The sequence below is a fragment of the Anser brachyrhynchus genome (assembly GCF_964034855.1).
Source record: "Anser brachyrhynchus genome assembly, chromosome: 2".
NCBI classification, from domain to species: domain Eukaryota; kingdom Metazoa; phylum Chordata; class Aves; order Anseriformes; family Anatidae; genus Anser; species Anser brachyrhynchus.
This window is the reverse complement of record NC_137695.1, coordinates 48,108,334-48,123,587: the sequence shown is the minus strand read 5'-3', so window position 1 is coordinate 48,123,587 and position 15,254 is coordinate 48,108,334. Positions and strand designations below refer to the sequence as shown.

Below are 15,254 nucleotides of genomic sequence, written 5' to 3'. Positions count from 1 at the left end.
GCTTTAGTCAAGGAGAAAGCAAAGAGAGACAGCTGCATAGGCAGCAGTTCTCATAAGGCATCAAAATATTCCGACATTCCTATGTCGGAATCTATGAACAAGCTATTTTGTGTGCACTGAAACAGGCAAGGACTTACTCTTGGAGTACAATATGCTTCTAAAATAGTCAGTCTTCAACTCCAGACACAGCATGTCAGCTGGTCCTGCTGCCAGCATGGAGTGATCACTACATAGAGGTTTGCACCTAATGTAAATGGGATGGTCTCGCCCAGCAACAGGAAGTGCCACTCCTCCACTCATCGCAGCAAGTCCTTGGCCTAGCAAAATTCAAGCTACCTATTTCTGGCTGAAAAAACGTGTCAAGTCTAGGATAGAAGGAATGGCAAGATCAGAGGGAGGGAAAGTGTAAGAGTTAGTTGCCTAGATAGCTGTCAGTCCTCATACAAGAGGTCAGAAGGAGGCAAAGACAAGGGCACACATGTAACTCTGTGTAATTATAAGCTAGACCACGTGGAACCCAGTTCTGGCATTTTCTAAATTACGAATGTATGGCTTGGCATCTAAGATTTCTTATAGCTTTTTCTAGCACTTTGTAAACATAAATGGTCATGTCCATTCACTTTCCATTTTACATTTTATCATCATATGTTTAATCAATAAAACATATTAAAAAGAAGAGCATAAGCTTAGAAAACATCCAAAATTCATTTAAATGTATGCTGTGGAACTTGTAAGTTCTGCACAGTACTCACTCCATTTTTTATTTTTATTTTTTTGAAGCTAGGTTAGAAGCTGCTTGCATATTCTTAATGTAGATAAACAGGAGGCTTTATAAGCCAGCACTGCCTACAAGAACATTTCTTCCTCACCCTCAGTTGATAAGATCTGGTAGTATTCCAAGTAGGCTGTCTTTATTATCCTAATAATAATCTTTAATATTATACTTCAACTCCTGCCAAAACATTCTTTTTCTGTGCCAAGATTTCATGAACTAATGAAGTATATAGTTCTCTATTTAATGGCAGACTGCTGGTCGTGGAACCAAGCATCTTCCCTTCCCTTCCCTTCCCTTCCCTTCCCTTCCCTTCCCTTCCCTTCCCTTCCCTTCCCTTCCCTTCCCTTCCCTTCCCTTCCCTTCCCTTCCCTTCCCTTCCCTTCCCTTCCCTTCCCTTCCCTTCCCTTCCCTTCCCTTCCCTTCCCTTCCCTTCCCTTCCCTTCCCTTCCCTTCCCTTCCCTTCCCTTCCCTTCCCTTCCCTTCCCTTCCCTTCCCTTCCCTTCCCTTCCCTTCCCTTCCCTTCCCTTCCCTTCCCTTCCCTTCCCTTCCCTTCCCTTCCCTTCCCTTCCCTTCCCTTCCCTTCCCTTCCCTTCCCTTCCCTTCCCTTCCCTTCCCTTCCCTTCCCTTCCCTTCCCTTCCCTTCCCTTCCCTTCCCTTCCCTTCCCTTCCCTTCCCTTCCCTTCCCTTCCCTTCCCTTCCCTTCCCTTCCCTTCCCTTCCCTTCCCCTTCCCTTCCCCTTCCCATCCCATCCCATCCCATCCCATCCCATCCCATCCCATCCCATCCCATCCCATCCCATCCCATCACATTCCATCAACTAGAAGATAGCCAAGTCTCCAGTTTGGATTCTGATAGAGTTGACTGGCTTTCAGCAGATGTCTCAAATCAGATGATGATAGATAAGATTTGCTAGTATCTATCTCTTTGGCCCATCTGCAGAGTAACAGGTGAGGAGTAGACTATGACACTTGCCTACTACCCAGGGATTCCTCCTCTTTTATAGTATGCTCCCTAGATGTGTTTTTGTGGCCCTACTGCTGCATTCTGACACCCCATTAGCCACTTTACCCACACTCTATTAATACAGTTTGTGGAGGGGTGCGGGATGCTGTGTACAGTCAGTCAAATACATTTCTTGTACAGGGGCTTGCCTGTTCTTTTCTGTTGGCCTGTAAGCCTCACTGCCAAATCCAGAGAAAACTGTAGAAGTCAGCCAAGCTTAGACGCCTCTTGTTTTACTAAGAAACAAAGTGCTTAAGTGCTTTTGTGTAAAAAGATAAGCTATTAAGGATCTTCCCTTCTTTTGAGATGAAGCAGTATTTATGTAAGTGGTATGCAACAGCATAATTAAAATACCTCAGATGAGCAGAAGATATTAAAACAGAAGTAAATTCAGTCCAGAAATTAAAGAAAACTCAAAACTGATCTATGAAGGCCACATTTCCAGTAAAGACTAAACTAGCTTCTGATTTGGCAGAACATCTGATCACCACTATGTTATACCTTTAACTCATTTTGCTAAGAGAAGCAGTGAACTTTTCTAAAGTCTCCTTAAAGGACATAATCAAATAGGCTCCCAATTCTTCATTTGTCTCCTGAACAGCGGCATCATAACTGCCAAAGAGTGGAGTTGAAGCCTTCACATCCTCCCGATTTCCTTGGAGTAAAATGAGATTAAGCTCCTCTGCTATTCTTTCATATTTTTGGTGATCAAATCTGCAGAGACTGGCATCATCAATTGGGTAGCTGATGCCAATAGGGTAGCAGTCCATTGGAACTGGAAACTCCACATTTTTCAGCATTGGCAATTCACAGAGAAATGTGAAAAGGTGTTTAAGTGCTTCAGATGACAGTGGGTTTCCAAGAAATTTAAAATCCTGTAGTTTATAACAAGGGCTTAAGCCTAAAATCAGCATGTTGACATGACGATCTTGGATATTACAGTCCTCCAAGATAAGACTCCTAAGGACTGAAGAGGAATGGCTAAGAAGTTTAAAGAACGTTGATGGGTAAAGGTCGGGTATATCATGCCCACTCAGATCCAGGGTTTCCAAGTGATAAGAATGGAAGCTATTGGCTAAATAGGCCATATCATCATGGTTCAATGAGCAGTTAGAAACATCCAACATCTTCAGCGGAGTTTTTAGTGGGCTGCAGAATTAAAAAAAAAAAAAAAAGTTTTATTCCATAAAACATTGAAAAACTACAAATTTTCACACAACCATCCACATTACGAATGCAGCCATATGCCACATTCATTATTTTATTAATCTCTTCTGAGAAACAGAAGCGTGTTCCAACGATGACATATTTTGCTCCTGCAATCAATTCTGTAAATTATCTCCTACCTTACATGACTCATAGAATGCCTTGGGTTGGAATGGAACTTAAAGATCATCTAGCTGCATCCCCCCTGCCATGGGCAGTATGCCAACCACTAGATCACATTGCCCAGTTGGTTGACTCCAACTGTTTTGGTTTAGAGGGTATTAATTTGGGAATATACTATGTGTATATTATGTAAACTGTTGTACGTTGTCAGGTTCTGAACATGCAATTGATTAATATTAATTAATTGATTAATTAATATCAGATCACTACTACCATGAAAGCATTGGTGGCTTCTTTAGAAAGCTGTTACCATTCAAGAGGTTTGTATCATGTCCATTAAGGAAGGATTCATTCCAAGATGAAAGCCAATCAGAATTCTAGCAAAACATCAGATTTTATTTCTAGTTTTGTCTCTACTTTATGTTTTTAAATGCCCAAGAGGGCATTGCCGCCATTTTGCAGCCACTCGTTGAGGCAATCGCCTCCGAGGCAGACTCATTCTGCAGCGGAGCGGGGGATTGAGGCGGGCAGGGCCTTTCTTCTGGCATCGAGGCCACTCAAGACAGCTGAGGGAGCCGCCAGGACCTGGCAGCCCTCGTGAGGGAGGCTGACGACGCGCGGGTGGAACCAGCAGCACCCCCTCCCTGACGTTCAGAGCAGCCCCTAGGGAGCGCGGTGGCCAGGACGGGCAAAAAGGACGTGGCGCCTCAGTCAGGGCTGTGTGTGCAGGCAGGGCATGCAGAGATGGAGGAGAGCTTTCCTGCCTGCTCAGAACAGCTCATCTACTGGCTGTCTACCTATAGCTAAACCGCCATGGTCTGCACTAGGCAGAAAGCGCTTTTTAGAAAGTCTTTGGCGACCCAGACTGAGTGCCTGCTCAAAAATGTGGCAGTTCGGGTCTCTGGATGCAGGGAGTGCCTGAGCCTGTTGCTGCTGTCTTGAGGGTGGCAGAAGCACCGTGTGTGTGAGGTGTGAGCAGGTGGATGACCCGGTCAGCCTGAAGGCAGAGCTCAAGGAGGAGGTGGAGAGGTTAAGGGCTATCAGGGAGTGTGAGAGGGAGATAGACTGATGGAGCAAGTCCATGCAAGGCCTGAAAGAAAGGCACCGTCGTGATAGACCCCAAGCAGTGGTGGACCCTCTGCCCTGTTGCTGTCGGGCAGAGGGAGGGGACCTAGGAGATGGAGAGGAATGGAAACAGGTCCCTACTCGGCATCGCAGGGAACCCCCCTCCCTACCAGCCTCACCTTCCCAGGTGCCCTTACACAACAGGTTTGAGGTCCTGGAGCTTGAGAGACTGGTGGGTGAGGATGAGGTGGAAAGTCCACCCAGGAGAATGCCTAGGGCAAGGAAGTCAACTCCACTCCTCAAGACTGCCTCCACTAAGAAAGAAAGAAGGGTAATTGTTTTAGGTGACACCCTTCTCAGGGGAACAGAGGGCCATATATGTCGGCCTGACCCTACCCATAGGGAAGCCTGCTGCCTCCCTTGGGCCTGGGTCAGGGACATTGCCAGAAACCTTCCTAACCTGGTTCGCCCCTCTGATTACTATCCTCTATTGATAGGCCAGGCTGGCAGCGATGAAATTGCTGAGAGAAGCCTGAAGGCTATCAAATGGGCCTTTAGAGGACTGGGACGATTAGTAGATGGAGCAGGAGTACAGGTGGTGTTTTCCTCCACCCCTACAGTGGCAGGGAGGGGAACAGAGAGGACATGGAAAGCCCACCTGATAAACACATGGCTCAGAGGCTGGTGCCAACACAGAAATTTTGTTTTTTTTTTTGACCACGGGGGGCTTTACTCAGCACCTGGCCTGATAACTGCAGACGGGTCCCACCTATCTCTAAGGGGAAAACAGATACTAGCCCAGGAGCTGGCAGGGGGCTGAGAGGGCTTTAAACTAGGTAAAAAGGGGGATGGGAATGAAATAAGTCTCATTAGAGGTGTGCCAGTGGGAACAAAGTCAGGGCTGAGGGAGAAGGCAATAGTCCAACTGAAGTGCATCTGAACTAATGCAAGCAGCATGGGCAACAAACAGGAGGAGATGGAAGCCATCATGCAGAAGGCAAGCTATGACTTGGTTGCCATCCCTGAAAAGTGGTGGGACCGCTTCCATGACTGGAGTGCTGCAATGACTGGCTATAGGCTCTTCAGAAGGTACAGGCAGCACAGAAGGGGTGGTGGTGTGGCTCTCCATATTAGATAGTGTTTTGATGTTGTGGAACTCAAGACTGGGAATGATAAGGTTGAGTCCTATGGGTTAGGATCAGCGGGAAGGCCAACAAGGCAAGCATCCTGGTGGGGGTCTGTTATAGACTGCCAAATGAGGATGAGGAGACAGATGAGGAGTTCTACAGGCAGCTGGCAGAAGTTGCACAATCGCCAGCACTTGTTCTCGTGGGGGACTTCAACTTCCCAGACATAAGCTGGAAATACAATACAGCTCAGAGGAAGCATTCTAGGAGGTTTCTGGAGAGCGTGGAGGTTTCTGGAGAACATAGTTTCCTGACGCAGCTGGTTAGTGAGCCTACCAGGGGAGGTGCCCCACTAGACCTTCTGTTCACAAACAGAGGACTGGTGAGAGATGTGGTGGTTGGGAGCTGTCTTGGGCAGGTGATCACAAAATGGTTGATTTCTCTATTCTTGGTGAAGTCAGAAGGGGTATCAGTAAAACTGCTGTCTTGGACTTCTGGAGGGCAGAATGTGAGCTGTTCAGGACACTGGTTGGCAGAGTCCCTTGGAAGGCAGTTCTGAAAGACAGAGGAGTCCAGGAAGGCTGGGTACTCTTCAAGAAGGAAATCTTAAAGGCTCAGGAGAGGTCTGTCCCCACGTGCCCAAAGACAAGCTGGCATAGTAGAAGACTGGCCTGGCTGAACAGAGAGTTGTGGCTAGAGCTTAGGAAAAAAAAGAGGGTTTATGACCTTTGGAAAAGAGGGCGGGCCACTCAGGAGGACTATAAGGATGTTGTAAGGCTGTGCAGGGACAAAATTAGAAAGGCCAAAGCTCATCTGGAGCTTAATCTGGCTACTGCTGTTAAAGATAACAGAAAATGTTTTTATAAATACATGAACACGAAAAGGAGGACTAAGGAAAATCTCCATCCTTTACTGGATGCAGGGGGAAACTTAGTGACAAGAGATGAGGAAAAGGCTGAGGTGCTTAATGCCTTCTTTGCCTGTCTTTAACGGCAAGACCAGTTGTTCTCTGGATACCCAGTACCCTGAGCTGGTGGAAGGGAAGGGGGAGCAGAATGTGGCCCTCATAATTCACGATGAAATGGTTGGCAACCTGCTAGAGCACTTAGATGTATGTAAGTCAATGGGGCCGGATGGGATCCACCCGAGGGTACTGAGGGAACTGGTGGAAGAGCTGACCAAGCCGCTTTCCATCATTTATCAGCAGTCCTGGCTATCAGGGGAGGTCCCAGTCAACTGGTGGCTAGCAAACGTGATGCCCATCTACAAGAAGGGCCAGAGGGTAGACCCAAGAAACTCTAGGCCTGTTAGTTTGACTTCAGTACCAGGGAAGCACATGGAGCGGATTGAGTGTCATCATGTGGCACTTGCAGGGCAACCAGGCAATCAGGTTCAGTCAGCATGGGTTTATGAAAGACAGGTCCTGCTTGACGAACCTGATCTCCTTCTATGACAAAGTGATGTGCTTAGTGGATAAGGGAAAGGCTGTGGATGTGGTCTACCTTGACTTCAGTAAGGCTTTTGAAACCGTTTCCAACAGCACTCTCCTGAAGAAACTGGCTGCTCATGGCTTGGACTGGCATACACTTCGTTGGGTTAAAAACTGGCTGGGTAGCCGGGCCCAAAGAGTCGTGGTGAATGGAGATAAATCCAGTTGGAGGTTGGTCACTAGTGGAGTCCCCCAGGGCTCAGTACTAGGGCCAGTTCTCTTTAATATATTTATCGATGATCTGGATGAGGGGATTGAGTGCACCCTCAGTAAGTTTGCAGATGACACAAAGTTAGGTGCGTGTGTCGATCTGCTTGAGAGTAGGGAGGCTCTGCAGGAGAATCTGGATAGGCTGGACCCGTGGGCTGAGGCCAGCTTTATGAGGTTCAACAAGTCCAAGTGCTGGGTCCTGCACTTGGGGCACAACAACCCCAAGCAGCACTACAGTTTTGGGCCCGTCGCTACAAGGATATTGAGGTGTTCGAGTGTGTCCAGAGAAGGGCTATGAAGCTGGCGAGGGATCTGGAGAACAAGTCTTACGAGGAGCAGCTGACGGAGCTGGGGTTGTTCTGCCTGAAGAAGAGGAGGCTCAGGGACGACCTCATCAATCTCTATAGGTACCTTAAAGGAGGCTGTAGTGAGGTGGGGGTTGGTTTATTCTCCCACGTGCCTGGTGATAGGACGAGGGGGAATGGGCACCAGTTGCACCAGGGGAGGTTTAGGTTGGATATTAAGAAAAACTTTTCTACTGAAAGGGTTGTTAGGCATTGGAATGGGCTGCCCAGGGAAGTGGTTGACTCACCATCCCTGGAGGTCTTTAAAAGACATTTAGATGTAGAGCTTAGTGATATGGTTTAGTGGAGGTCTTGGTAGTGTTAGGTCAGAGGTTGGACTAGGTGATCTTGGAGGTCTCTTCCAACCTAGATGATTCTGTGATTCTGTGATTGTTCTGAAGTTTCAAAAAGACCTTCTGATGAAGAAGGTGGTTGGAAGAAGTGAACCTGAAATCATAGGCAAATATTTTAGTTGAATATAAAATAGTCCTGATGGGTGAAAATCAAAACAGATCCTATTCATATGAAACTCAGTGAGAATTCGGCCACAGACCTCAGCTGGATCAAGGTTAGAAACTCATTATTTATTTCTGTCAATATAAGCAGTGTGCCAATCACAACATTTAAATGAATACCTTCTTTGTACAGGTGGGATTTTAGAGTAAGCTGATTTGTCTCAAAACTTTTGTCTGGCTTCTTTTAGATGCTTTGAAAAGCATACAGTCAACATTTATTTTCATTTCAAATATGACCACTGTTCACTGCCAGCTTGTTATTTTTAAGAACTGACATTTTTTACAGGTATTTATCATGAATATGCATAGGTTAGCTTAATTTCCAGTAGAGAAAAGCATCAGATCTCTCTTGCCCTGAAACTGACAAACAAAATGAACAACTGAAACCAAAGTTTCAAATTAAAGTTACCAATCATATAATCATTAAGGTTTGAAAAGACCTCCAATATTATCTGGTACAACCATCACCCTACGACCAATATCAGCCACTAAACCATGTCCCTAAGTACACTGTCCAACCTTTTCTTAAACACCACCAGGGATGATAACTCCACCACCTCCCTGGGCAACTTGTTCCGATGCCTCACTACTCTTTCTGAGAAGAAATGTCTCCTAATTTCCAACCTAAACCTCCCCTGGTGCAACTTGAGGCCATTCCCTCTAGTCCTATCACTAGTTATCTGTGAGAAGAGGCCGACCCCCAGGTGACCCCATCGACTCCATTCACCACCACTCCCTGGGCCCAACCATCCAGCCAGTTTTTAACCCAGCAAAGAGTGTACTTGTCCGAGCCATGGGCTGCCAGCTTCTCTGGAAGAATACTGTGGAAGACTATGTCAAATGCTGTGCTGAGGTCTAGGTAGACTACATCAACAGGTTTTCCCTCATCCACCAGGTGGGTCACCTGGTCATAGAAGGAGATGAGGTTGGTAAGGCAGGACTTGCCTTTCATGAACCCAGGCTGGCTGGGCCTGATCCCCAGCTGTGTGACTGCATTCAAGATGAGTTGCTCCATGACCTTTCCTGGCACCGAGGTCAGGCTGACAGGCCTGTAGTTCCCCGGGTCCTCCTTATGAGTCTTTCTATAGATGGGCGTCACATTAGCAAGTCTCCAGTCATCTGGCACCTCTCCGGATGACCATGACCACTGATAGATGATGGAAAACGGCTCGGCAATCACATCCACTAGCTTCCTCAGCACCCTCGGGTGGATCCCATCTGGCTCCATGGACTTGTGACAGTCCAGGTGGAGCAGCAGCTCTCTTAACTCTTTCCACCTGAACTGTGGGGGTTTTCTTCTGCTCCCCATAGCAGACTTCCAGGTTGAGATGCTGTGTACCCCAAGGATAAGTGGTCTGACTAGTAAAGACAGATGTAAAGAAGGCATTAAGAACCTCAGCCTTTTCCCTATCCTCAGTAGTCATGTTCTTCCCTGCATCCAGTAAAGGATGTAGATTCACTTTGGGCCTCCTCTTACCATTAATATATTTGTAAAAACATTTTTTGTTATCCTTAACCATAGTGGTCAGGTTGGGCTCATGCTGATTTTTTTCTCTGCACATGCTGGCAACTTCCTTGTACCCTCCCCGAGTTGTCTGTCCCTTATTCCACTGGATATAAACTCTATTTTTCCTCTGGAAACTCAGCAAAAGTTCCCTGTTCAGCCAAACTGGTCTTCTTCCCCACTGGCTCATCTTACGGCATGCAGGGAGAGCCTGCTCCTGCACCTTGAAGACTTCCTTCTTGAGGAGCATCCAGCCTTCCTGGATGCCTATGCCCTTCAGAACTGACTTCCAAGGGACCCTCCCTACCAACATCCTGAACAGTTCAAAGTCTGCCCTCCAGAAGTCCAAGGTAGCAGTTTTACTGACCTGCCTCCTGATTTCACCACAAATAGAAAACTCTACCTTTTGTGGTCACTCTGCCCAAGACAGCTCCCAACCACCACATCTCTCACCAGTCCTTCTCTGTGAACAGCAGGTCTAGTGGGGCACCCCCTCTGGTACACTCACTAACCATCTGAGTCAGGAAGCTATTTTCCACACACTCTAGGAACCTCCTAGACTGCTTCCTCAGGGCTGTTTTTTATTTCCAGCTTATGTCTGGGAAGTTGAAGTCCCCCGTGAGAACAAGTGCTGGCGATTGTGCAACTTCTGCCAGCTGCCTGTAGAACTCCTCATCTGTCTCCTCATCCTCATTTGGCAGTCTATAACAGACCCCCACCAGGATGTGTGCCTTGTTGGCAATCCTCCTGATCCTTATCCATAGGGACTCTACCTTATCTCAGCCCTGAGCTCAACAACATCAAAACACTCCCTAATATAGAGAGCCTCACCACTGCCCCTCCTTTGTTGCCTGTCCTTTCTGAAGAGCTCATAGCCATCCATTGCACTGCTCCAGTCATGCGAGTGGTCCCACCATGTTTCAGTGATGGCAACTAAGTCACAGTTTGCCTGCTGGATAATGGCTTCCAGCTCCTCCTGTTTGTTGCCCATGCTGTGCGCATTGGTGTAAACGCACTTCAGTTGCACTATTTCCCTCACCCCCAACCCTGGCATTGCTCCCCCCGGGCTCACCTCTCTTGAGCCTCATTTCGTCCCCATCCCCCTTCATACCTAGTTTAAAGCCTTCTCAACAAGCCCTGCCAGCTCTTGGGTTAGTATCTGTTTCCGCCTTTGAGACAGGTGGGAACCAGCTGCAGCTATCAGGCCAGGTGCTAAGTAAACCTCCCCATGGTCAAAAAAAAACCAAAATTCCTGTGATGGCACCAGCCTCCCAGCCATGCTTTATCAGCTGGGCTCTCGGTATTCCTCTCTGCCACTGAAGGGATAAAGGAAAACACCGCTCCATCCAGTAACCGCCCCAATCCCCTGAAGTCCCTTTTGATAGCCTTCAGGCTTCTCTCAGCGATTTCATTGCTGCCAGCCTGACTTATCAGTAAGGGATAATAATTAGAGGAGCGAACCAGGCAAGGAGTGTCCTTGACTTGGGCCCCAAGGAGGCAGCAGACTTCCCTACAGGTAGAGTCTGGCCAACATATGGGGCCCTCTGTTCCCCTGAGAAGGGAGTCGCCTACAACGATTACCATTCTTTCCCTCTTGGTGGAGGAAGTCTCGAGGCACAGTGTCGACTTCCTTGCCCTAGACAACCTCCTGGGTGGACATTCCCCCACATCCTCACCTACCCATCCCTTAAGCTCCAGAGCCTCAAACCTTTTAAAGGAGGTGAGGCGGGTAGGGAGGAGGCTTGCTTGCAATGCCGAGCAGGGACTCATTTCTATTCCTCTCCATCTCTTAGGTCCCCTACCTCTGCCCGACAGCTACGGGGGGTCCACCACTCTTTGGGGTGTATCACTCTGGTGCCTTTCGTGCAGGCCTTGCAGGGAGTTGCTCCACCAGTCTAACTCCTGCACACACTCCGTGATGGTCCTTAATCTCTCCACCTCCTCCTTGAGCTCTGCCACCAGGCTGATCAGATCCTCCACCTGCACACCTCATGCAGGTGGTATCTCTGCCACCCGCCATTGGCAGCAACAGGCTCAGGCACTCCCTGCAGCCAGAGACCTGAACAGCCCTATTTTGGGGCTTGCAGTTGGTCTGGGTTGCCACAGTCTTTTTGGCAAGAGCTTTCTGCCTGGTGGAGACCATGGCTGGGTTTGCTGTCTGGGATACAGATGATAGGTGAGCCGGTCCCCTGAGTGGGGAGGGATACTCTGCCCGGCCTGCTTGTCCTGCCTGTATGAACTGCTGCACAAACCAACCCACCATGCCCTGACTGACTCGCCAAGTGACTTCCACTTCTCCCCCCAAAATACTCTTCCCTAGCTTCCTGCTGCTCTTTCTCGCAAACACCCTGAGATACACACAATTCCCTTATTCTACAAGGTTCTCAAATTGCTGATGGCACTAATGGCTGTTCTTTACATTCTGGCTGAAAACAGGATGACCAAGTTACCTGAGTAGTTTCTGTATTCTTCCTGTGAGTATAGAAAATGCCAGACTCAGCTCAGTCAGTTGTGTCATTTCACCCATCTTTTCTCCAATGGTAGTAAGCATCAGTTCATCTGTAGCTGTGTGTCTCTGCACATTAAATGTTCGTGCTGGCAAGGTCAAGGACATCAGTAGAGGGAAGTGGATGCTGTTGAAGAGAATTTCCAAGTGTTCCATTTCCAGGCGAACATTGTGAACTACTTCCAGTTTGCGCAACAAAGAGGGGTCAGTGAGCTTTATGATATAGAAGAATTTCTGCAAAGCCAAGTTGTCAGCTCTGAATGCCACACAGCAGATCTTCAGTGGACAATAACACTTCTGCAACAGGGCCTGCATTACCAGCTCATAGTTGCGTTCTGTAACAAACAAGTCAACTAGCACATCAATACTGATTTTAAAGGTACATGGCTTGCATTGCATTTGTTGAAGGTCAACCAGCAGTTCTAAGCAAAGCTTAGAGAGCAGCTCTGTCCTGGCCCACCTCCCCATTGGCTTCTTACAGTCACAAAACTGAACTTCAACATCTTTTATACCTGTCAGATCCACTACTTTCAACCTTTTCACACAGGGAGAAGGATGATGCAGGACATAGTCTCTCAGCCCTGTAAGACAGCTTTCCAAGCACACTGAGCATGTTCTGTGGCTCAGGTCTTCCTGGTAGTCCATAGTAGTTCCCAGAAGTTTTCCCATGTTAAAGTCGACAAGCGGCCAGTTCTTTACCAAGTCATGAATCACTTCCCCTTGCTCTAACAAATAGCTTGCTTTAAAAAGAAGAGGAAAAAGATTATGGGCAACACTGCTGAGACTCTTCCTTGCAAACTCTGCATTTGACACGAATGCTTCAGCGCTAAGGAATCGGAGAGACTTCATTGTTGCTTTGGACTTCTTGCCGTTATGAAGGGTGACTTCTGTGTTTAACTAAAGATCCTAGTTGCTTATCACCTTCTATTTTTAACTGCAGCTGCTGTTTGCTACTTAGGGAAGCCTTGTTGGGAAGGTAAAATGAACAGTCACATGCTGATCCTCTGCTTTCTATTTTGGACCTGTTACACTGATTCTGCAGCAGTTAACTTCTATGAGATCTTTATTCTGAGAGCATTAACTATCTGAAATCCACATATTTATAACAAAGCTAACTCAACTAAGCATAGACCACTGCCCAGCCATAACAGTAAACCAGGACTGCACACATACATGAGAATAGTTTTATATCTTTCCTATGACATACAAAAAAGCATTCAGGGTTCCAACATAAATACATAATGTGATCTTTATTCCACTTTCTTTCATGAAAGGTGCTATGCTAAGATGAATAAAACCACAGTATCCTGGGGATTCACATACCGACTTCAAGGTGGAAGATTTCTCAGAATTAGCATAGAGGTTGTTTTTCAAAACCATAGCCATCAGGAAAGACTGAGGTGCTAGTCATTGAGCTGCAAAACATCCCTCCCTTTTGCCCATCCTACTCAGCAAAGAATAGTTAAATATAGTGGTTCCAGTGGAAAATACAAGAGACTTTAGAAGAGCTCAAAGCCTTGGTGACCAGGACACTTCCCTTTGATGAGAAACTGAGGGTTAAGTGCAAGACAAGATGAACAATACAGAGCACAAATTTAAAACTTTCTTAGTTTCCAGGTAAGCATTCTATTGCTGTTACTTTCTGCAACTGATGGTCTTTTCCTTCCTGTTTTCTGAGAAATGATTTAATTGGAATACAGAATGGGAAAATATTTTAAATCTATTATCTGTTGATAATAGCAGAGATGAGTTTTCTTTCTTTCAACCTGGCACATGCCTGCCAGGCTAAGAAATACTGGGTAATTCCCTTATGTTGTCTTTTGCTGGGCAAGCAGTGAGACAGGGAATGAACATAGCATGAAGTTATTTAGAACATATGTATATAGAGAGAGAGTATATACTTTACATATACATATACTTAAAGATTTTTTTTTGCCTTACATTTATTTTTTGGGGTTGTGTGTTTGTGTTTTTTTCTTTTCTCATTATATTTGGGATTTCAGTATCTGTGGGGTTATCTGTCTTCTATTACCTTTTGACTGAACTTTGGGTTCAAGCAAATTCTGTAAATATCTTTATTTTTTACTTGTACACTTAGAAGAACCCTCAAAAATATTAAATGAAATAGTTTATAAGTTTCTAGCATCCTTCAAATCCAGAATAGGTCCTGTCAGATTTATTGACGTGAGCTCCATGCCAGGTCACGCCTTATTGTGTGAAATAGTCAATATGGAAGATTAAACTTCCACTGAAAAATATATCAGGATCTCATAGCATCATGCTCAGTTGAAGAATTTATAGACAACAATAACAAATGTAACATGGCAAAAAGTTTATTTATTGTTTCTTTTAAAATATATGAAAAAGTGAAAACTCAAGCTGTCTTCCCCAGAAAACAAGCAATAGTGTTTTCATATACAAAAAGGGCTACAAGTATTTATTTCTATTTTTTTACCTCTGTAAATGTTGCCTTAATTTAATAAATACTGAGCACACTACTACACAATTTATCTTGGAATTTTTGGACTACTGAAATACTAGGTAAGCAGATTATGTGTATATACCTTAGTAACTGTCTGATCAAGTTTTTAAAGACAATAAAACTATACTTACAGAAGTGGCAAGTTATCTGTACATGTTTCTTGTCATACAGGGATCAGTTATGTATTGCTATTTTTGTAATTTAAAAAATTGCACAAAATACGGTAATATCTACATCATGATATGCTATATATGAACAGGAGTTTAAAAAAAGTTGAAAAAACAGTAACTAGGTGAGTTCTATTTCATCTTACACACTTTTTAACTAAATCATTGATGACACTCATCTATTTGAAGGCAAAATTAAGCTGATATACAACCAAAAAAATTGCAAAATTAAGCTTCCTCAGAATGATGCAGAATAAATATGTCCCTTCCCTGGTCATTTAAAACACACTTAGGAATTTTCTTTTGCTATTGATAAAATATTCTGTAATGGGTTTACTTCAAAAAACGTGAATCCACCTGATTCTCACTGATTTTCCACGGCAAAGCTGATGAGGGATTATCTGGATAAGCAGGGTCAGAACAGTTTGAAAAAAGTCTTCATTCAGAAGATTAAGAACTGTCAAACCAATTACTATATTAAATATTTAATGTTTTATTTGGTGGTAGAAGAAATCACAGAATGGCCAAGGTTGGAAGGGATCTCTGAAGATCATCTAGTCCAAACCCCCTGATGAGCAGGATCACCTAGAGGACATTGAGCAAGAACTTGAGGTAGGCTACCACTAAGAACCTCAAAACTGCAATCCTATGAAGAAACTAATTATTGTTGAAGTGGATCCAACATAGAATAAAGTTCTATTAAGAATTTCACTTTTATAGTCCATTAGAGGATATACAT

At 45.4% G+C, this 15,254-nt stretch overlaps 1 protein-coding gene across 1 annotated transcript; it reads right to left on the bottom strand.

Annotated features, from left to right (window-relative positions):
- Nucleotides 1–2,063: 2,063 nt before the first annotated feature.
- Nucleotides 2,064–12,718, bottom strand: LRRC14B (leucine rich repeat containing 14B). Its single transcript, XM_080578001.1, has 2 exons — nucleotides 11,811–12,718; nucleotides 2,064–2,926 (listed from the first exon to the last, which is right to left on the bottom strand). Exons 1-2 carry the CDS (start codon nucleotides 12,713–12,715, stop codon nucleotides 2,281–2,283), a joined length of 1,551 nt encoding a protein of 516 aa, XP_080434127.1. The 5' UTR covers nucleotides 12,716–12,718; the 3' UTR covers nucleotides 2,064–2,280.
- Between the last annotated feature and the right edge of the window lie 2,536 nt (nucleotides 12,719–15,254).

What these genes read in the sequence shown, in the direction of transcription:
- LRRC14B (XM_080578001.1), bottom strand. Translation starts at nt 12,715, where the DNA reads ATGAAGTCTCTCCGATTCCTTAGCGCTGAAGCATTCGTGTCAAATGCA. An exon ending in AGAATACAGAAACTACTCAG is followed by an intron (nt 2,927 to 11,810) that starts GTAACTTGGTCA and finishes TTAATTCTGCAG; the next exon opens with CCCACTAAAAACTCCGCTGA.